We start from the raw sequence: 21,275 nt of genomic DNA, 5'->3' as shown, positions 1-21,275 counted from the left end.
TAACCGACTGAGCCACCCAGGCGCCCCAAAATGCAGCTGATTTCTGCACATTGATTTTGTACCTTGCGACTCTGCTGAATTCATGTATCAGTTCTCGGAGTCTTTTGGTGGAGTCTTTCGGGTTTTCCATGTAGAGTATCATGTTGTCTGCGAAAGTGAAAGTTTGACTTCTTCTTTGCCAATTTTGATGCCTTTGATTTCCTTTTGTCGTCTGATTGCTGGTGCTAGGACTTCCAACACTATGTTAAACAACGGCGCTGAGAGCAGACATCCCTGTCGTGTTCCTGATCTCAGGGGGGAGAGCTCTCAGTTTTTCTGCATTGAGGATGATTATGTATCTCAATGTTTACAGCAGCGCTCTCAACAATAGCCAAATTATGGAAAGAGCCTAAATGTCCATCAACTGATGAATGGATAAAGAAGACATGGTTTATATATACAATGGACTACTACTTGGCAATGAGAAAGAATGAAACCCTGTCATTTGCAGCAATGTGGATGGAACCAGAAGCTATTGTGCTAAGTGAAATAAGTCAGTCAGAGAAGGACAGATATTATCACGTTTTCACTCATATGTGGATCTTGAGAAACTTAACAGAAGACCATGGGGAAGGGAAGGAGAAAAAATAGTTACAAACACAGAGGGAGGGAGGCAAATCAGGAGACTCTATAAATACAGAGAACAAACTGAGGGGGGATGGGGGCGGTGAGGAGAGGGGAAAATGGGTGATGGGCACTGAGGAGGGCGCTTGCTGGGATGAACACTGGGTGTTGTATGTAAGTCAATTTGACAATAAATTAGATTCATAGTAAAAAAAAAAACGTTCCTTGGGGTGCCTGGGTGGCTCAGTTACTTAAGCATCCGACTTCAGCTCAGGTCATGATCTCATGGTTCGTGAGTTCGAGCCCCATGTCAGGCTCTGTGCTGACAGCTCAGAACTTGGAGCCTGCTTCAGATTCTGTGTCCCCTTCTGTCTCTGTCCCTCCCCTGCTCTCACTCTGTCAAAAATAAAATAAACATTAAAAAAAATGTTCCAACAGATAGTCTGTGTTCATTTCACTGGGGACACTTAATAAGGAGATTCTTCTAAGGGAAAAATCTTTTTTCTTTTCTGGGCCACAATTACAGATTAAAGTTTTCTAACAATTCAAGCACACTGCAGGTACACCAGATTTAAACAGGCACTGCATAAGCCAAATGGGATGAAACACAGTAGGAAGTATAGTTCTAGTCCAGATTAGACACCAAAGACTTGAGTCTTACTCAGCAACTAACTGCACTAAGGTGATGTTTACTCTGGTTTATAGGTTCTGAATCTCACTGGTCAGTACATGCAGAAATCTCTTTGATGGAATCATTGAGCCATTTTAGATTTTTAAAAAAATTCCCTGTGGCCTTTGTCATTCATGAGCAGTGGTCTTTGGAAGTTAAGGTCCACTGAACTGAGCTGTAAGAATAGGCAGGCACCACAGTCAAAGTTAGTATGGTACTGGTACCCCTTTAATTGAATTACAACTTTGTGAAGCATCCTGGGGGAGAGGGAGGCACACGAGAGACTATAATGAGGATTAGAAAGGTGTCTTCAGAGACTGTCAGCTGGTAACGATGGAGGAGAAACGTGTTGGCCCAGCCCAGCGTGCAGCATCTCCCAGTAGTCACCTTCTGGTCAAGCCATCAAGTGGGGCAAAATCACAGAGGGATAGAAAACAAAAGGCCTTAACAAAGCAGGCACAAAAGTACAACAAAAAGTTATTAGTCAGGAGGTTACCTCACTCTCCCTCTGCAACAAAGAGGCCAAGACCAGAGTGAAAACTCCTGCTTCTTTGCAACAAGATGGGCAACACTTTATTTAGATCACCAAAAATAAGGTTTTACAGAAAGGGAACCATAACATTACACAACAAAGTATAGCTGTAAAATCTCAAACAAGAGAGGCAACACTTTATTTAGATCACCAAAAATAAGGTTTTGGACGAAAGGAACTATAAGAAGCAAGTGTGGGGCTGCAAATTTTCTTTTGCCATCGATATCAATTCCCTCTAAAATATTTTGGGACTATTTTGTGATTTCCAAGCAAAACTGAAATTTGGTGGACAGAGCTGTTGAGCCTTGTCACAAGAATGAAAACAGTTTGGAAAACAATTTTGCTTAATGCTAATGAGTAACTAAAAAACGTGGTCACTGCTAACAAACAATTCCAACATCTACTAAAACAGCCTAACCTATACATACTTCCATTAATGTTTCACTGTGAACACAGCTGTTCTTTAACCGCTGTCACAGACGACGCGTACACTGGCAAGGGTCAGATGTTGGAGGCCGTTCAGGCACCCAGGAAGTAAACCTTTACAGAATAACTACAGGATGTAAGCAACTCAAACAAACGGGCCCACCTCCGCCAGAGCCCCGGGGGTGGCTGTTGTCTCAGCCCTGTAAAGAAGGCCCACCATCTCCCCAGACTTTCACTCTTCACTGCGAACCTAGAGCACAAAGCTAGACAGACAAGATGTTCTTCCAGAACCATCAAACCTTTAATAAATCGCCCTGGGGTTCTTGGTGCTATAGTGTGCCTCACAAGCAGCAACATAGGCAGACTCTGGGAAGAAGTCATCGTGGTATTCTGCCAAAAACCTGGAAGAAGAAAAACATTGCCCCGATGATCATTACAGCGAGGGCGGAACACCAGCAAGCAAAATTTTAACTTGCAAGCACTCTAACATTTCACCCCTTCTCGGTATTCCAAAGAAAAAAAATGAACGTGATTTTGATTTCTATATACAGATTACTTTCATTGCACGTATCTGGCTTCTGCAGTAATTACCATTTCATCAGAACCCTTCCACTATCAAGTGTACAAATAGAAACAACCTAAACTCCACTAGGTGGCAGGCTGCCTTATACAAACGCTTCCTGCAAAAAAGGGTTCTGACCACTTCTACATTTTCATGTTATAAAAACAAACGATAGGGACACCAGGGTGGCTCAGTCGGTAGAGTGTCTGACTCTTGATTTTGGCTCAGGTCATGATCTCACAGTACGTGAGGTCGAGCCCTGCGTTGAGCTCTGTGCTGACAGCGTGGAGATTCTCTTGGGATTCTCTTTCTCATGCGCCTGCTCTCTCAAAAATAAACAAACTTAAAAAAAAATAAACACAAAAACCCAACCTGTAAATGCTAATATTTAGGTTTATGTACACACAACAAAAAAGTCTAATACTTAAGGTACTTATAAAGAAAAAATGTAAAACTAAATTACTATCGATCTTAATCACTTCTACTGTAAAAATTTAATTTTCTATTCACAGTTACCCAACTGGATTCTTCTAGTGTGACACAAAAAATTTTACCTCAATACAACGAACATCCTGGACTCAGAACACAGATAAATTACAGAAAAAAAATTGCCAAAACCCCCCTATGTTACGATTACAGTTAGAACCAATCGTACTTAGGTAATACTGCGACTATTAAAAATACCACACAGATTATTAGCTTCCACCGCTGTTACGGAGAAGTTCAGAAAAGATATATAAAAGATAAATTAATAAAAAAAGAAATAAAAATACCTAAGAAAGAGATCAAAGTGCTTCAGTAAAGCCTTCAGATTCTTCTCAGAAAAGGACATCTTTCCAAGGATTTCTGGAAGTTTCACTGCATTAAAAATAAAACCCAAACCATTTACAATCAGCAGACTCTAGCAATGAGTAGGACATACTGAGGGTCCTTATTTATCCTGCTCAAGCTGAAATTAACATCTACCTTATCAGATAAAACCAAAAAGTCTTACTGAACACAGGGTAGTAGTACAAATGATACAAACACCATTTTTATGAAATTTAAGATTCATTCAGTGCCTTTTTTAAAGAGGTCATTTTTCAATGCTTTTTCTTAGACCCTCAAAATTACAAGCTGTACATAAAAGAACAAGGGTGTGAAAACCAAACTGGAGGGGCACCTGGCTGGCTCAGTTGGAAGAATGTGCGACTCTTGATCTTGGGGTCACGAGTTTATTAAAAAAAAAAAAAATAACCTTAAAAAAAAAACCCAAAGTGGAAAAAAAAAGGAAGAAGAAAGCAGGGGCCAGGGACTTCTCACCAAACAATCGTAGCAAGTGTTGTGCCCCATAAATGTAAGAGGGTGGAGGCGGCTGGTCACTTGGGGGGTAACTGTCCGGTACCAGTTTCCAGGAGAGGACCTGGGAAAAGCATGAGTTGCATGAATTGTTGCATCTTAACACTGTTACCAAGAGATCTCAAAATCTGGAATCGCAGCAGAAATACACATGCTGTGAGGTTCTCAGTCTCGCATGCAGTGTGACATTCTCACTCCCAAGCTTCCTGTCCTTGTGGTGCCTCATGACTTGCTTCACAGCTGGACCAGAAAATGGGAGTAAACAATAACAACAAACCAATGCAGAAGTTTGAAAGCCACTCCTCTAGCTTTCCCACAAAGCCATTTAAGGGCATGATCTCAGCATATAGGCCAGTATAATGCTTTATGTTGAAGAGAACCAAAAACTACAAAATAACAAAGTTCAAAAGAACGCTTGCAAAAAATACACAATATGATGTGTATGATTATGTAAATACAGAAAAATTACCAAGTAGAAGTACATACCAAAATGTTCAATGTTCATGTCTTATTGGTGGAATTATGATTTAGGGGGTTGGGGAGGATAAAGGCACGTGTTTCCCACATGGATTACGTGTCAGCATGTATCTTATAGTTTCCTACGGCAACTTTTTCAAAATATTTTTGCCTTTTAAACCAAGCACACGAGGACCCACCTTCCTTGGCAACATGGAGATACTTCTAATCACCTAAAAATTCTAACAATAAATTTATTTGATTTCCTACAACAACCCTGAAAATGTTTACAATCTGACCCTTTCCAGAAAAAGTTTGCCAACCTTCATCACTTAATGTTCTCCTTGCCTAGTAAAGTCGTTCACAGAAACAAGGAAATCCTACTTAAGTGAGGTTCCAACAGCTACTACCTATAAATTAGCTGTAACTGTTCTGGTCATTTCGTCTCCTTTCCTTTCTTGAAAATCATGCCATATTAGAGAATGAAGTGGTAAAAAGTAACCCAGACATGTTTTAAGGTTTTTCTAATCTCCTAATATATTTGATTGACTTTGGAAACTAATCTGACCCACTGAATCAAGTGAAAATAGACTGAAACCCTGGGAATTGATTTCTTTTCCTTCTTTTTCAATTTCAGAACTGGGGATGGATATAAGGTTTTGTTAAAGTCAGAGCTGTATTTAAAAACCCTCTGATGAGGAGCGCCCGGGGGGGCTCAGTTGGTTGAGCGTTCAACTTGAGCTAAGGTCATGATCTCATGCTTTGTGAGATCAAGCCCCGTGTCGGGCTCTCTACTGTCAGCATAGAGCCTGCTTCAGACCCTCTGTCTCCTTCTCTCCCTCTCTCAAAAACAATAAACATTAAAAAATAAATAAAAGTGCTCTGATGAGATTCCACAGAAATACTTCAGCAAATTATAGATCTATTCTCCTGAGTTGCTGCTTTGCCTTTTGGGATCTATCAAGTTTAATCTGGAAACAGTAGAGCCAAAGGAAATCCTCCACAAGACAAAGCAGAAAGATGCCCAAACGACCCCAGAAAGGCTGATGTACTCAATTTAACACGATGAAACTGGAGAAGCTAGTGAGTCTCGCCACGGCTCCGCAGCACTCCATGCTAAGGTCCTAGCTTCGGCTTTGGCCTCACCCACCCACCCCACCCATCCGTGGCGCAGATCACTGAGGGTGGCGATTTGGTTTCGGCATCATTCTTCCACGCCCGGCACCTCAACCTGAAACTCGGCAACTGTCTTGACAGTGACACCTAAAATTAACGTGGAGGAATCTGCAATCACTGGAACCATGAAATGCACGTGTGTACGACAGCAGGCCATTCGGCTGGTCAGCGGGCAGTCGGCCTCACTCGCTCAACTGTATGTTTCAATGCAGCGTATCACCTCCTATTAACTGAAGGTAAGTCTCACGGAGGAGAACAGGTTTCTAGCAGAGGCAGTCTCAACAGGGGCGTACAGAGAACCACCCGTGAATACTGATGAGAAAGGTGTGCATCCAGACTCTCCCCCGATGCAGGCCAGCAAACAGCAATGGCAGAGAGTCTCAGGGGAGGCGGATGCAGGGCTTTCGTTACAACACACGAAGATAGAGGCACTTACGAGGGGGGAGTTCACTAAGGCCTCAGGAGTCACTGTTGGGAGCCTGTTGCACCCTCCAACCATTTACTAGAAATCCTGTTCTACTAGGGCCTGCGGCTGGACCTGTGACCACTAGATGGTGGGCTAGCACTGCTCACCTGAGTGGGAATGGCCTTGCCTGAATATTCCCCTGCCTTTTCCGAGAAACAGGACTCTCCTGAATAACACCTGCAGGGCCGTGTCTGAGGAACAGGATGTCAGGGACTGCTCATCCTAGGAATTTCCTAATCTTCCCTCAATGTCATCGTAAAACAAACTAAGTTTTCCAGTTTTTCTATCAAGGGCCAGCCAACTAAGTAAGGCCTTGTGCCAAATCCAGCCCAAACGCCCTTGTGCTAAAAATGGTTGTCGTATTTTTAAATGGCTAGTAAAATGACACAAATAGTATTTCAGGACGTGTAAATGATATGAAATTCAATTACCAGTGTCCATGAATGAATTGTGGGGGCACACAGACATACCCCTTCACTTACGAGCGGTCTGTAGCCCTCTCACACGACACTAGAGCTGGCTAACCTCGAAAGAGACCGTATGGTACACAACCCGGAAAATGTTTACAATCTGACCCTTTCCAGAAAAAGTTTGCCAACCTTCATCACTTAGTGTTCTCCTTGCCTAGTAAAGTCGTGCACAGAAACAAGGAAATCCTACTTAAGTGAGATTCACAAACTATGCCAGTAGACTAAGACGCCTCCTGAACCCCTGAAACACTCACTACCTACACATCAGTTAACCGGTCTTAAAAACAGAATTTTTAAATGAAAAGTTTCCCCATTTGTAAAACGAAAACCTGGTGGCAAGGTTGTTCTAGAAAATCTGAGGTGATTTAGGTCAAGTGCCTGGCACGGTGCTGACATACAGCATGCCCTCAAAGGGATGGCTACTGATATTACTATTAAGAACGAATTTTTTATTTTTAAATGATTGGAAAAACACAAGAATAACCATGTTTCATAACACGAAAATGATCTATTCAAATTTCAGTGTCTCTAAATAAAGTTTTATTGGAACACAGCATGCCCATTCATTTACATAGTGTCTATAGATGCTTCTGGAATCAGGTACTCTTGAAGGAGACCATGTGGCCCACAAAGCCTCCAATATTTACTCTCTGGCCTTTTGCACAACAAGCGTGCTGATGCTTGTTCCATAAAATGAAAGTACTCATATTTCAACAGTCGTGCTTACTTGAGAGATGAGCGGAAGCACAGGGCTGGAATCCTAATGATTTTCTCATTTTAGAAACCAAAACCAACATTCAGCATCATCATCTGAAGCATTTTGTTAATACCCACAGCAGGAGCGACATCCTGTCTCTCAGGAAACCCGACTTCCTTCCACAGGACTCAAGCAGCCATAGGAGGCCGAGCAGTAATGCCAACGCTTTACCTCGTTTATTTCGTTAGTTCTTCTGCCTTCAAAGCCAGCAAACACTGCGCTGCCTTCCTTGCTAGGGGTCAGCGGGACAGGTGAGGATGATCTGCTGTGCACAGGTGTCTCTTTGAAAGGAAGAGATGTTAATTATTCCCTCGTAAGTCACAGGAACTGAACCAAAGACTGCCGGAAGACCATTACCAACGGCAGAGAAGTTATTCATCTTTAACGGGAAGACTTTCCTACCATAAAAGCCGGTACCTCGATTATCTGGGGAAAAAAATCAAGTGCTGATGTACGTTACAATGTGATGAACCTTGAAAGTATTACGTTGAGCGAAAGACGCCACAGACAAAAGACCACTTACTGCGTTACCCGCATTGACAGGAATTGAGGCCTGGAAGAGGCAAATCCATCCGGACAGGAAGTAAGCAGTGATCACCCAGGCTGCTGGATTAGGGCTGGGGGGAGGCAACGGGGAGCTACCGCTACCAGACCCACGAGACCCAGCTACACCAGCAGGTGCCAAGCATCCGACCGCAGGGCTCAGGCGTGGGGGCTCCTCTCTCTCCCGGCCATAGGCAAAATGCTTCATGAGCCTCGGTTGGAGCCAGCTCCTGAGCGGAGCTCCCACAGGCGAGCGGGCGAACGTGGCTGTGACTGGGCGCTCGCCCCCACTCCCCTCCCCGCCCCCCTTGCCGGCCAGCTTCCTTTCAGGACAGCAGCGCTGGCACGGGCCAAGCACAAGTGAACGGCTGCCCTGCGCCTGGGAATGGACCTACTCTTTTCCAGGTGCAGGAAGAGCTTAGGCATGCTGGCGGACGTGTCCTGCTGCCGGCGCTTGGGCTGAGGAGAGGCACTGCTCTCAGACAGCCTGTCACAGTTGGCAGAGTGGCGCGTGGACCGCCTCAGAGACTGCAAGGCTTCCGGCTCGGCCTTGCGCCTCTTGGGGGTGGCTGGTTCACCGGAGGTGGGCTGACTTTCCGTGGACTGCGGTGTGGACGGATTCAGCAAAGGCGGGCTCGGAGAGAGCTCCTCCTGGTTCCTACGGAAGAAGAGAGAGCATCGCACACACTGGCACACATAACCTCTGCAAAACCTGGAGCGGTTCTTACATGTCCTCCTTCACACTGAAAACACTCTTGCCTCTCCTCCAGGAGGCTTATAAACTTTTACTTTCAAGTGTGACAAAACAAATGTTTTCTTAAGGAGTAACCAAACGGATTGGGGCGCCTGGCTGGCTCAGTTGGTTAAGCGTCTGACTTCGGCTCAGGTCATGATCTCACGGTTCGTGGGTTTGAGCCCCACATTCGGGCTCTGACAGCTCAGAGCCTGGAGCCTGCTTCAGATTCTGTCTCCCTCTCTCTCTGTGCCTCCCCCACTCACGCTCTTTCTCCCTCTCTCAAAAATAAATAAATATAATAAAAGAAAAAAAAAAGGGAGTAACCAGACCTATTAAATCATTTACATCCCCTTGATAACTCTGCAAGGCATGTTGGCTTTAAAGCCTGATGCCCCTTTTATATATTATACCGATGGTTCTCAATCGGACGTCGTCTCGCCCTGCCAGGGGACACTGGCACTATCTGGAGACAGCACTGTTTCGGCTGTCACCACCGGCAGAGCGCTACTGGCATCTAATGGAGAGAGGCCAGGGCTGCCACTCAACATCCCACAGGGCACAAGAAAGCCCCACCACAGAGAATGATCTTGTTCAAAACGTCAATAGGGCCAAGGTTGAGAAACCCTGCTCAAGAGACTAAGAATACTACGGCAGCTGTGCTTGTGGTGGGCAACACAGCATAACGTATGGAACTGTCCAATCACTGTGCTGTTCGTCTCAAAGTAATGTAACACTGGGTCTGCTATACTTCAATAGATTTTGTTTTAAAAGGCGTAGGAATACCGTGTCGTTCCGTGACGCTGTAACTACTACAAGACTAGAAAGAAAAGCCACAAGCATCCGCCAAGCTTTGTGGAACACACAGTCCACCCTGAGGTTTGAAGCAGGGCATGGGGACATCAACACAGGTCCCCAAGGAGTTGCACAGGCCTCTCACGTAGGGTGAAACCAATGGGAGAGGCAGGGAGGCAGGCTGAAAAGAGATGATCGTGAGGCAGGCAGAAAACCAGGAACGAGGAGCCACGAAGGGAAGGAAGGGGATGGAAGGGAAAGGTAGCCAGAGCAGAGCATGGCGTCTGGCGAGCGGGCAGCTGTCAGCACCCTCTCTTGGGGAAGCAGAGTGAGCAGGGGCAGCGGTAGACAGAGGCAGACGGTAGGTAGGCGAGCGGAGATGGAGGTGCGGAAATCATGAGAACACGCCGCTCTCCCAGGAAAAGAGGCCCAGGAAGATAGGGAAGTAGCTTGTCCAGTGAAGGTACAGACTTCAGGGTGAGATCTCCGACCCTCCTCTCTCAACCAAACAATAGAGATTTGGGCATGCTTGGTGACTGAGGAAAGAAAGTGGTGACACAGTAGAGGAACTAACCTTTACTTCAAAGCAAAAGGTGGCCAGCCCTTGGAGAACTTTCTCATTTAATAATAACTACTCGAGGAGGCAAACGCTCTTTCCATTGAACAGAGGCAAAAGGAAGAGGCTCAGAAGGCATTTCCACACGTCACACAACCAGCAAGTAAAGGAGCTAAATTCAAACCCACATCTTCCGCCCTTCTCAGCCCTGTGTCTTCACCCCACTTGTCTTTGGGAAGACGAGTTAGCTGCTCAAAATCCAACCAAGTTCTCACACTGGAATCTTCACTTGGTAAAATCTTTCAGAGCCATTTGAAAGTGAACGACTTGGCTAACCCAGGAAAAAACTCCACCTTTCAATCTCTTCCTCCAAACCTATTGGCCCCATAGCATCAGATAGAAATCTTCAAAGACAGAGTCAACTATTTGCTGACATCAGTCAGACTGCAGGCTAACTTACCTGTTAGTGTTTGTGGCACTTTCCTTAATCGGAAGAAAAAACTTGGATGAAGTCACCTTTTTATACTGAACTTGTTCATACGGATAGAGCAAAACCAGTGGGAGCGTGTAATCAAAAGTTATTCTTAATCCATCCACCATCTCCTTACAAAGATCAACGCTAGGAGAGTAAGAGACTAGAGATGCAGTAAATACTTTCCAAAATATCAGAATCAAGTTGCACATTTTTAAGAAGGCGATGTTTTAAACACTATACATTACACCTATACGTATAAAGAGTTTATAGATGTTGTCAACAGAAAATTAAGCGCAAACACAAAACTACAATACAAAATGAAAAAAGTACACTAGTGATTTTAACATCACACTGAACACAAATGACTATGTTCAGTGTCACATGAGCAGCCCAAGCAGCCTGCGCTGCAGACGGTGGACAGAACCCAATTACCGGGAGCTGAAGGGGGCAAGCCCGATGCACTACTCCTAATACTGGTTTCAAATCCAATACTCTGCCTGTCGGACTCTAATTGAGCTGGGCCACATGCAGAACACAGGCCATGAACATAATAATCCTGACTGGAATAAAAACCTGTTTGCAAACAAGCTGTTTGCAAAATGTTATTCCCCCATTCTGGTGCTTCTCAAGGAAAAAGAGTTATCTCCCTATATTGATTGTATCACTGAGAAAACCAGGTCTTGGGTGTTGAGGCAGTGCATATGCTCAATGTATCCACACCAGACACCTAAAAAGTTATTGGGCATTTTGAAACAGGGATATTTTGATATTAAATTTGTTACTAAATGAATTATTAGTTAATTCTTAAGTGATGTATTAAATGAATTCCAAATTAGAGAAAAGGAGAGTGTCACCTATCCTAAATGGAAGTCACTTCTCTAACACACAGAGAGAGCGAGCCACTGAGCCACCAATCCCCCCCTCCCCACTACTCACTTCTTTTCTGCTGGAATATAGTGCACGTTCATATTGGCATGTGGCATAGCATGATGGTGCCGAGGCCTCTCATTGGCTGAAAAGGCTGCATTGATAGCAAAATGCTTCACGTAGGACTCCAAAATAGTTATGATGTTGGTCTGGCACGGAAGCTTCACTAACTGTTAATGAAAACATAGACATCTGATGCACACATCTCACTGTGTAAATCATACATTCCAAGAAACAGTGCTCTTGTCTCTATAAACTTTTTAACTCAAAAATAAAGCCAGTTCTCAGGGTGCCTGGCTGGCTCAGTCAGTAGAGCATTCGACTCTTGATGTTGGCTGTGAGTTCACGCCCCACATTGGGTGTAGAGATCACTAAAGAATAAAATCTTAAAAAAATAAAGCCAATTCTGCTTGAGGAGAATCTTTTAAATATACTTTGAGGCTCCTTGATTGCTTCTACTAATCATATCCCCATGAATATCACAGTGTAAGTTTTCAAAATAAATGTAAGCAGTGACTCACATCTTAGTGATCAATTAGGGCCACCTGGGGAGACTATGTTCGCAGTCAGCCTCCATGACAGATCAATTACGTCTTAACCTCTCGAATGAAGCCCAGGCATAAGGAGTTTGGCAAAGCTCCCTAGATGGTTCTAATGGACAACCAGGGCTGGGAAAGACTGCACGCCTTAATGCAATCAGCAAGAATGCCACAGTCAGGGAACTTTAGAACCTGACTCAGTACAAAACTTAAAATATGAATTTCATTCTTACAAGGTTTTTAATTATTTGAGTCTGTGATTGCAAAATATGGCTAAATGAAAGCTCTATTACAAATCCACATTTTATGTATTCTCCCTGTATACCCGTTTCCTCCTGTTGATATAGTAACAATCGTCCTCAAGCTTCTTCTTCAGAACTTCTGGGATTTCTATTGTTATTGTCCTTTCTTCCATTTCCCTTCTTGTGTGTGGCTCCGGTCCTTCCTTCTGCAATGTCACAATTGCATCGTTAACTACTTATAATGGCGGGGGGGGGGGGGTCTATATCCAAAGACAAACACATGAGAGGCTACTATGAAACAAACGCAGTTAATCCTCAACATTCATACCAGTGATGATGCCACATGTCCTAGAGAAAAGCACATGAAAGGTCCAAGGTTTACCGGTTTTAGGGCACTAAGCATGTTGCAAATGCTTACTTTGTTTCTCTCTCCTTTCAGTGTTGGCAGTGAGATACATGTTAACTTTGAAGGCGGTGGAAGATACGGAACTCTGATACACTTAAACTCTGATACACTTAAACTCTGATACACTTAAACTCTGATACATTTAAACACTAATCACCATCACAGAAATAAAGTTCATGATTTCATTGGAAAGAAAAGTAACCATGATTCATGCAAATAGTTTATGGGTAAAAAGAGCCACCAAGAGGTTCATACGGTGACTATAAATATAAATAAAGGTTATTTTCCCATAAAAATCAAGTACAGTTCTATAATATCTGGTTAAACAAATGCATTTTTAGAAAATGATCCACAAGTGGAGAATTTTATCACATAATTTTACCACTAAATATATACCTAAGACAGAGATTTTACAATAAAAACTTCATACCACTTCCGTCTTTTCTTCAATATCACTTTCTTCACTTATTTCTTCATCCTTTTCTTCACTACTGTCATCAGAGGAACTGCTTATTGCTAGGTAAAACAGAAAATATCAGGCAAACCGGCATCATATACTTCCTTAACCTTTACACTTATAATTCGCTAAGGTGGCACGTGTGTCCTGCCGCTGGCAATAATTAACTGTACTGCGTATATTTAAATTTTTATTTTTACATTTGTCTGTTTTTGAGAGACAGACACAGGCAGATTGCAGGTGGGGGAGGGGCAGGGAGAGAGGGACACACAGAATCCAAAGCAGGCTCCGAGCCGACAGCACAGAGCCCCACGCAGGGCTCGAACTCACACACTGTGAGATCATGACCTGAGCCGAAGTCGGCCACTTAACCGACTGAGCCACCCAGGCGTCCCAACCCTGCATATGTTTTATATGCTGAACACAAATACTGGACCTTTTGGAAAAGAAATTTATTTTGAGAAATATAACACCGATTTCAGTGAAGGTAAAAACCACACAAGTTCATGATTTAAACGTGTTTGGTCACCTAGGAGAGCCTGTGGTTCTCTGTTGCATTCGTAACTGGGGTCAAGGCCCAGGAAGTGGCAAGAAGGAAACATAAGGGATTAGTACAAAGACACTGGCTGAGAAGGCAGTGGTCACGGGCAAGACTGATGAGATACTATGGGCTGCTACTGTCAAAAACAAAACGGGTAGACATTACACGTAACAACAAGCTCGAGCTTGAACTGGTTCCCTGTCTGTAATTGCAGCGAATCCTCCCCTCAATCCTGTGGCATAAAAGGACGAGGTAAAAGTTCTTTCAGCCAGAGAAAACGAAGTCAAGCCACTCACAGTTTTCATCATTTTCATCCTTGTCTTCAACAGGGAGGCTTTTTAAGACAGAGTCAACACCAGGCAACCTGCAGCGTTTTTTCTTTCTTCCTGTGCTTCTTCTGAAAGAAAACCAAACACCGCTGAAATAAATTCCGATGCCACCTGATATGGGTCTGGAGGTACAAACAAGACATAACAGCAACGATTCTTAGGGACCTAAAAATCATTGAATCCTAGAACATAAATGTTAATCTCCACCTCAGAAGATTCCACAGTAACCTCTCTGAAAACATGGCAGTTCGAATACAATAGCAACTCCTCATTAACACGCTTTAAACATATAAGACTATTTAACATACCAGGTCTATCGGATTTTTACTTTCAGATTTAAAAAATTCGAAACATTAAGAGAAAGCACGCTAAATAACATTCATTTCATGACTTTTGTATTCTTACAGGCGAGCTACAGCTTTCCTTGCCAATTTACGCTGTAATCTCCGATTTTCATCGGTGTCACGAAGGACATGATCTTCAGCTGCCCATCTATCCCAGCTAATCAAACAAAAAAAGAGAAAAGGATATAAAATTCAGTATTTTAGTTTGGTGTGAACAAATACTAAAAGCACCTCACAGAAGCAGAAGTGTCCCAAAAGTACTGAAGTTTTAGAACGCTACTGAAATATTTTAAATTCACACAAAAAAGATGCAAATAAACTGGAAAAGGAACTCATTCAGGCACAGAAATAACTAGGGTTTCCAGAATCCAAACACAATTGACTTGAAAGTAATCATTCTTCAGAATAGGAAAGGTTTGATAAAAAAGCAGAAACAGGAAGTGAAGCTTCTCTACAAGTGTTTCTAAAACTTAAGTTTGCAATGTTCTTGTGCTGCAAAGATGACCAATTTTCAATCCCGTTTAACAAATACACTCACCTTCTGTTCCAACCATTAAAATGGATCAGATATTCTGGAATCTTTCTGCCTTTTTCGTCTTTCCCAACAATAACATCGACAATCTGAAACCAGGAAATATTGTCCACAAATGACAGAACACACAGACTAGTGCAAGCTAGATCAGGAAAACTAGATCACAGATCTCTTTTTAAAAGAAAAGAACGCATTCTCTCCTTTTTTAGACTGAAAGCTGGGTTGAAACATTTTCCCTTTCAATTCCATTTTTTTTCCTGAGTGGATGCCTCAAAATAGGAAACATCCCTCCAACCGACCCACGATTGGCCTCGGACACCGAGACTGAGTTCAGCTCCTGAAGCCATTGGCCGACCGACTTGTCACTAACACAAGAGTCCAGGCCACACAAGAGAGCTGCAGCCCTGAGACCTCTGGGAGTTGTAGTCTCCCCAGCTCCGCTGCGTCCAGGGCCAGGACGGCAGAGGATTACGCCCTCCCTCCCAGCGGAGTCCCCAGAGGGAACACCTGGGGCAAACGATGGGGCGTGTCACCCCTGGGGAGACTCGAGGGGAGGGAGGTGGGATAGCAAACGGCCAAGGCTGCGGGGGTAGGAGCCGGAACACGGAACTCACAAAGCCCGGAGGCTTCGGGAATTCCCCCAAGGCCGGCGTCGCCCAGACGCACCTGGGGCCTGGGGCCCGGGGCCAGCCCCCATCCCCGGCCTACGGGGCCCACTCCTGCTCGCCATCCAAACCCCAGGAGCTGCAGTTATGGCTCACTTTCCCCCCCACCCGCCACCTTCCCCCAGCCCCCGAAACTTAGATGGCACGGGGCGCGAGTCGGGGATCGAAAACCTAAATGCTGCAAGACGCTGAGGAATCAAAGCTCCGGGTCAACACTGCCCTCGGGTGGGGCGGGGGGACCCCGGGAGGGGTCCCGGGAGGGGTCCCGGGAGGTATCGGGCCCCGACACGATTGGTGCTCCAGAGCAACGAGGTCGCTGGTCGACGGCCAGTGCTCTGGCGCTACAGTTTAGGACCTGGCTCAGTCAGTCAGGGTGCCGCACGGGAGCCCACACAACGATGCACCGCGCAGAACGGTGAGAGTTAACACGAAGGTAGAGGCCGCCAGCAAACGGCCTCCTCGACGCGCAGCCCTCGCTGGCGTCGCGTGGGCAAACCGACTTCGCGGCCCCGGCCTCACGACACTGCACGCGCGAAGTTTCGTTTCCGAAGGCGCGTGCGCGGCCCCGCGCCGGCGGAAGCGGAACCGCCCGGGCCCCGACTCCCCCGCGCAGCGTCCCGCGAGCGCCCCCTGCTGAACGCACGGCGCCGCGCAAGCCGAGGAGCAGCCGGCATGGAGCGCCGGGCCCCGCCACTTCCCCTGCGCCGCGCCGCCGTCCGCACCCGCATCCGCCTCCGCCACCCGTCCCGGGGTCCCCGGCCCGCGCCTCCTCCCTGTCCCTCCGCGGCGGCACCTTGGCATCGTACAGCACTCGCGCCTTGGTGGGGTCAGGCTCGAAGCACAGCACTTTCTCCCCTGAGTGGAATTTAAATTTCATGCCCTCGCTCGCGCTCATTTGCTCATCGTGGCGGAGGGCGAGGCTCCGGGGCGGGCGGAGCGCGCGCGGTGGGGGAGGGGGGGTGGGGGCGGGGAGGTGGCGCGCCTCGGCGGGGGTGGGGGGAGGGAGCGGGGAATGGCGGAGGCTGCGGCCGCCCCGCCCTCAGTCCCGCCTCGGCCCGCCCCGCGCCGCGGCCGGACCTCGGAGCCTCCGGGCGCGCGCGCTCCCGCCGGAGCGCGTCTCCGCGAGTCCCCGCCGGGCCCGGTGAAGGCTGCGGCGGGGATCGCTGCCCTCGGCGGTGGTCTTTCGGCAGAACGGCCCCTCCCGCCCTCGTGGGAAAGGTGGCTGGCCCGGGGGTGGCAGGCGCCCAGGAGACAGCCTCTCTGGGGTGGGCACTGGCGGCGGGCAGGTTTGCCGGCCGCTGCCCTCCAGCAGCCACTGGCCGCGCCGCGTGGGCCATCTTAGCAGAGCTGCGCGCCGCCGAGTGTGGCTACGCGAGGAGGACGTCTGGCCGGAGTCGGGTGTAGATATGCGAAGGAAGGGGGAGTGAAGAAAGCACTGGGGCACAGCTGGGTTGGGACAAGGTAGTGGCAGACCTGGAGCCCTCCAGTGACAGCCGGTGAGCAGTGAGGCCCATGAGTCCTTGCCTGGTCATTAACATCTTAAGTCCCGCTTCCAGCGTGGTCTTTCAACCCCCAGCACTCAAGAGTTCCTCCCTCGAGGTCTGGTGCAATACGTTGAATACTCCCTAAAGGGGGAAAGTACTGTGAGGCTGGTCCTGGAAGGTACCTGCGCTGAGGGGGTGCTCAGGACATCTTTGATGAACCTATGGCAAGTGCTCCGAGACTCTTGAAGGGCAAACCTGCAGGCACAGGAAAGACGGTGCTGGGTTTTTTGCTTTCTTTGAGGGGTGGAAAGTGGGTAGTGTAGTTACTGGATTGAGAGCGGCCTAGAGACCAGCTTTGAGACTCTGATGTCGTGGTAAACTGCCGGTTCTCCACACTCTGGGCTCTGTTCTGGCCTCCAGAAATTTGCACTTGTCCTCCGCTTCACTGGGTTTCCTGGTAGACATCCTTCACATTTCAATTTGGATACTGTCAGGAGAACAACCCTCGGGCTTCCCCAGGTGAATTACATACCCCTTCCCAGCCCTCTACTTCTCCGTTTCTTGTGTTTACTGTACTCCGCAGTACAATGGGCTGTTCGTTTGCAAAATATCCTCCATAAGATGCCCATCTCTTTGAAGCCGGGAGGGCAGAGCTGCGGGGAACTGGATGAATCTCATCCAGTTCATTACTGCATATTCCTGGCACACAATAAATGTTTAACAAATAAACAGATTACAGATTTATGAAATAGAATCCCCAAAACTCGAGTCACCCATGGGATGTGACGGGGGAGAGGAAAGGAGAAATCTCAAGAGAGGTCCAGATTTTCTGGCCTAATGATTTGAGTAAGCAATAGATCCATTGGCCAGAATAAGGGCCGTGAGAGGGACAGGTTGGGGGAAAATGGACAGATAGTGACCTATGTCTATAATGACAATACAGTGGTGGACCAGAACTGGAGCTGTGATTCTTCAGGTTGTGGTTTATTAGGAATGAGCCCTTGATGGTGATGTTCCCCATAAATGACAGGGGAAGCTCCAGGGCACAAGTAATTGCCGTGGCTAAACCACAACTGAATATTAGCTTTTTAAAAAATGTTTCTTGTGGGAGAATGGAGGTTTCCTCTTCAGATTCTAACCTTGCAGGGCAAGACTTTAGATCCTTTCTTGTCTCTCCATTTCCACCCCTTCTTATGTCCTTGAGCCACACCTTCTTCCCTGTTCCCCCTAAACAATCCAAGAATGCAGAAGCCTCCAGGATCCCCAAAGCTACAAATCCCACCAATGACAGTCCCCTCTGCAGGCCTTCTCTAGATTAGGAACCACTATAGAAGCCTTCTCCTTTAATGTGGGTAAAGCATCCTTCTCCCTCTTGAGTGTAAAGGTAAAGGACTTGGTGGGCTCTGTGATCCAGTGCCACACCTGTCACTTCTAGTTTGTGACCTTAGACAAGTGATTAGTCTCTGTGAGATGCAGTTCTCTTACATTTAAAGGTAATAGTGGCTCCTACCTCATCGGGTTGTTTCAGGATTAAATCTACTCCATGTACTTGCATTTGCATAGGGCCTAGCATATAATAGGTTTTGGATAAACGCTTGCCATTAATATTAGGCACTTCTTGGCCATTTCTCCTCGACCTAATTCATTCATTCAACAAATGTATTTTTTTTTTTAAGTAATCTCTATGCCCGGTGTGAGGGCTTGAACTCAGAACCCTGAGATCGAGTCACATGCTCTACCTGCTGAGCCAGCCAGGAGGCCCCACTCAACAAAGATTTATGGCACCTCCTGTGTACTGGATGCTAGACGCACAAAGTAGAATGCAGATATTAACCCTGGCCTTGAAGAAGACACATTGCAGGAGGGGTGCAGCAGTATACAAATAAATGCAAACGTCACACATGCTCTCTGACAGAGCAGGACGGAAGAGAGCAGACACAGGTGCTTACATCTCCCTATGAGGAGTGAGAGTGTCAGAAAAGACTCCAGAGAGGAAGTCTCCCTTGTTAAATAATACACTGAAACATATTAAAAATCTTGAAGAATTCAGGCAAAAATCAGTCGGAATCAGTGCCAAACCAGAAGCACTGAGAGCACTTCAGTGTCAGGAGCTCAGAGGGAGACTTTATAGAGAAAAGGCAGAAATAAGGAAGTTATTGATTGGCTACAGTGTAAAGACTGGTTGGCTGTTTGTGATTGGCTATCCTTAGTATTTTATTTCATAACATTGAGACATTCACAGGCTTACGTTTCAGGCTGCCAAGGCATTAGACTTACCTCAGTCTAACAGCCTCCTTGTTGAATTAACCATTCCCCCCTTTTGGTCATCTTCTACGTGAAGGAGTGACCAGAACTTTGGTATTAGTGCCACTCTCGGCCACCATCAAAGTTGCTCTTTGTCTCACTGTGAAACTCCTAGGTTATGATGTCAGATCCATGGAAAAAATGTTTTTCCTGTTCATCTCCTCGTTTATCTTGTTTCTGGTTCTCCAAGCCCAGTGAGACCATTCGATGTATGTACTGCTGACGGCTGTGAACATGCATTTAAGGCATTTGAGAGAACATAGTGTACAAGGGACATTACGATGACAACAATACAGAAGCCTTAGCCAGGGCCCCCATGAGCCAAACCAATTGGTATCAGATAAATCAAAGAAGGGACATCAACCTGCTTTAGCCAAGTGGCTGATGTGTTAATTTATCATATTTGCTGCAACACCAGAGGTGTTGATCCAGGTCTTGTGGGAGGTATTTGCTGTGGCACAAGCTCCTCCTTTTTCAGCCAAGAAGTTACCTAAAGCAGTTCTATGATCTGAAACCATCTTAGCAAGAAAGTCCATCTGCTTCTGGGTAGGAACCTCCCTAGTCAACTTTAATTTTAGGTCTGCAGCTGGTGTGTGGTTCCAGGAGTCTGGGGGAGCCCTTTTTAATGGGGAGATGTGGACCCAGGGTTCCAGTCCCTGAAGTTTGGCTGTGGTGTCGGCAGTGAGAAGGACCTGGGATGGTTTCTTCCAGGGAGATTCCAGGGCAGTCTTTGTGCTTAGTGATTCCAAGTCAGAAGGGTGGGAGAAAATGGGAAATGTCAGTCTGGAGAGTTGTAGCCAGACATTTGAGGAAACTAGGAGAGTTCAGGGCCCGGTTCAGGTTACAGACAGACCCAGTGGTTTCCTTGCACCCTTATTATTCCTAAGTAGTTGTAATTACTAATTATGTTGATTAGAATTCTTACCCCTTAGGATCCTTTATTCCTTGTGAAAACTAGGAAGTCAGCGATGTGACTGTCTGTTACACTAGCATTCTGTGGATTCGGGAAATTTATAAATACATTTCACAATTTCTAGAAGTACCTTCTTTCTCATAGTAAAATTTTCAGTGTGGCACAAAAGATATTTACTAATAGATCCCAATATATTTAGTTCCTCTGTAAAAGAAAGGCAAAAGTGGATAAACCCATGTTCAGTATTTGCTGTTTTAGTATTTTATCATATTTAGGATGATTGAGATATTCAATGAATAGCCCTCATTTAACTTATCTCAGTATAACTAAGGTTTCAAGTTCTCAAGATTTTGGCAACTATCTTAAGTAGACCTACCACAAACCATATATATTGTTGAAAAATATCTTTTAAAACTTTCACTTACATTTATTTAATTCACTTGTTCTTAACAATTATATTTAGATTACTGTGCTTATGAAAATTTCATGAGATGTTAAACAGCTAACCATTGTTGTTTTTTTTTTTTTTTTAACTAGGCTTCATTTCCATTTCATTCTCATTGAACTCACGACCCTGAGATCAAGACCTGAGCTGAGATCAAGAGTTGGATGCTTAACTGACTGAGCCCCAGTTAACCGTTCTTGCTGACATTATGTAACACAGATAACATATTAGCTTATTTGACTTTTAGTAAACCTAGGTAGAATTGAAGTATTCTGTTTAATGCCTGTTTTAATTAAACCGACAAACTTAAACTAGCTTTTATTTTTTTAATGTTTATTTATTTGTTTTGGACGCTCAACCAACTGAGCCACCCAGGTACCCCAAAACTCACTAGTTTAAAAAGAATGGTTGTATCTAAATTGTGTTTCTGGCAGATAGAATAAGTTAAGGTTACTTGCTCAGATGGCTAGAGCTTTTATTAATATTTCTGGATTCATTCACCTAATTTCCAAATAGCTTCTTTTTGTTTTTCTGGTAAGAATTATCTCCCCGAAGTCAGTACTTCAAGAGATGGCTCTGAGTTCCTAGA

The 21,275-nt window shown here is 45.5% G+C and overlaps 1 protein-coding gene across 2 annotated transcripts; it reads right to left on the bottom strand.

Moving 5' to 3' along the window:
- Positions 1–1,820: 1,820 nt before the first annotated feature.
- MSL3 (MSL complex subunit 3) lies at positions 1,821–16,492 on the bottom strand. Of its 2 annotated transcripts, XM_027054439.2 has the most exons (13): positions 16,334–16,492; positions 14,882–14,964; positions 14,405–14,500; positions 13,967–14,067; positions 13,103–13,188; positions 12,350–12,472; positions 11,495–11,655; positions 10,544–10,702; positions 8,395–8,657; positions 7,628–7,737; positions 4,096–4,195; positions 3,567–3,651; positions 1,821–2,632 (listed from the first exon to the last, which is right to left on the bottom strand). In XM_027054439.2, the coding sequence occupies exons 1-13, from the start codon at positions 16,433–16,435 to the stop codon at positions 2,533–2,535; spliced, it is 1,569 nt and encodes a 522-aa protein (XP_026910240.1). In that variant the 5' UTR covers positions 16,436–16,492; the 3' UTR covers positions 1,821–2,532. The 2 variants fall into 2 exon arrangements, with proteins under 2 accessions (XP_026910240.1, XP_026910241.1); XM_027054440.2 differs by lacking the exon at positions 14,405–14,500.
- Positions 16,493–21,275: the final 4,783 nt, after the last annotated feature.

Source organism: Acinonyx jubatus, chromosome X (genome assembly GCF_027475565.1).
Source record: "Acinonyx jubatus isolate Ajub_Pintada_27869175 chromosome X, VMU_Ajub_asm_v1.0, whole genome shotgun sequence".
Classification (NCBI taxonomy): domain Eukaryota; kingdom Metazoa; phylum Chordata; class Mammalia; order Carnivora; family Felidae; genus Acinonyx; species Acinonyx jubatus.
Note: the sequence above shows the minus strand (reverse complement) of the source record. Positions and strands in the feature narration are given on the sequence as shown.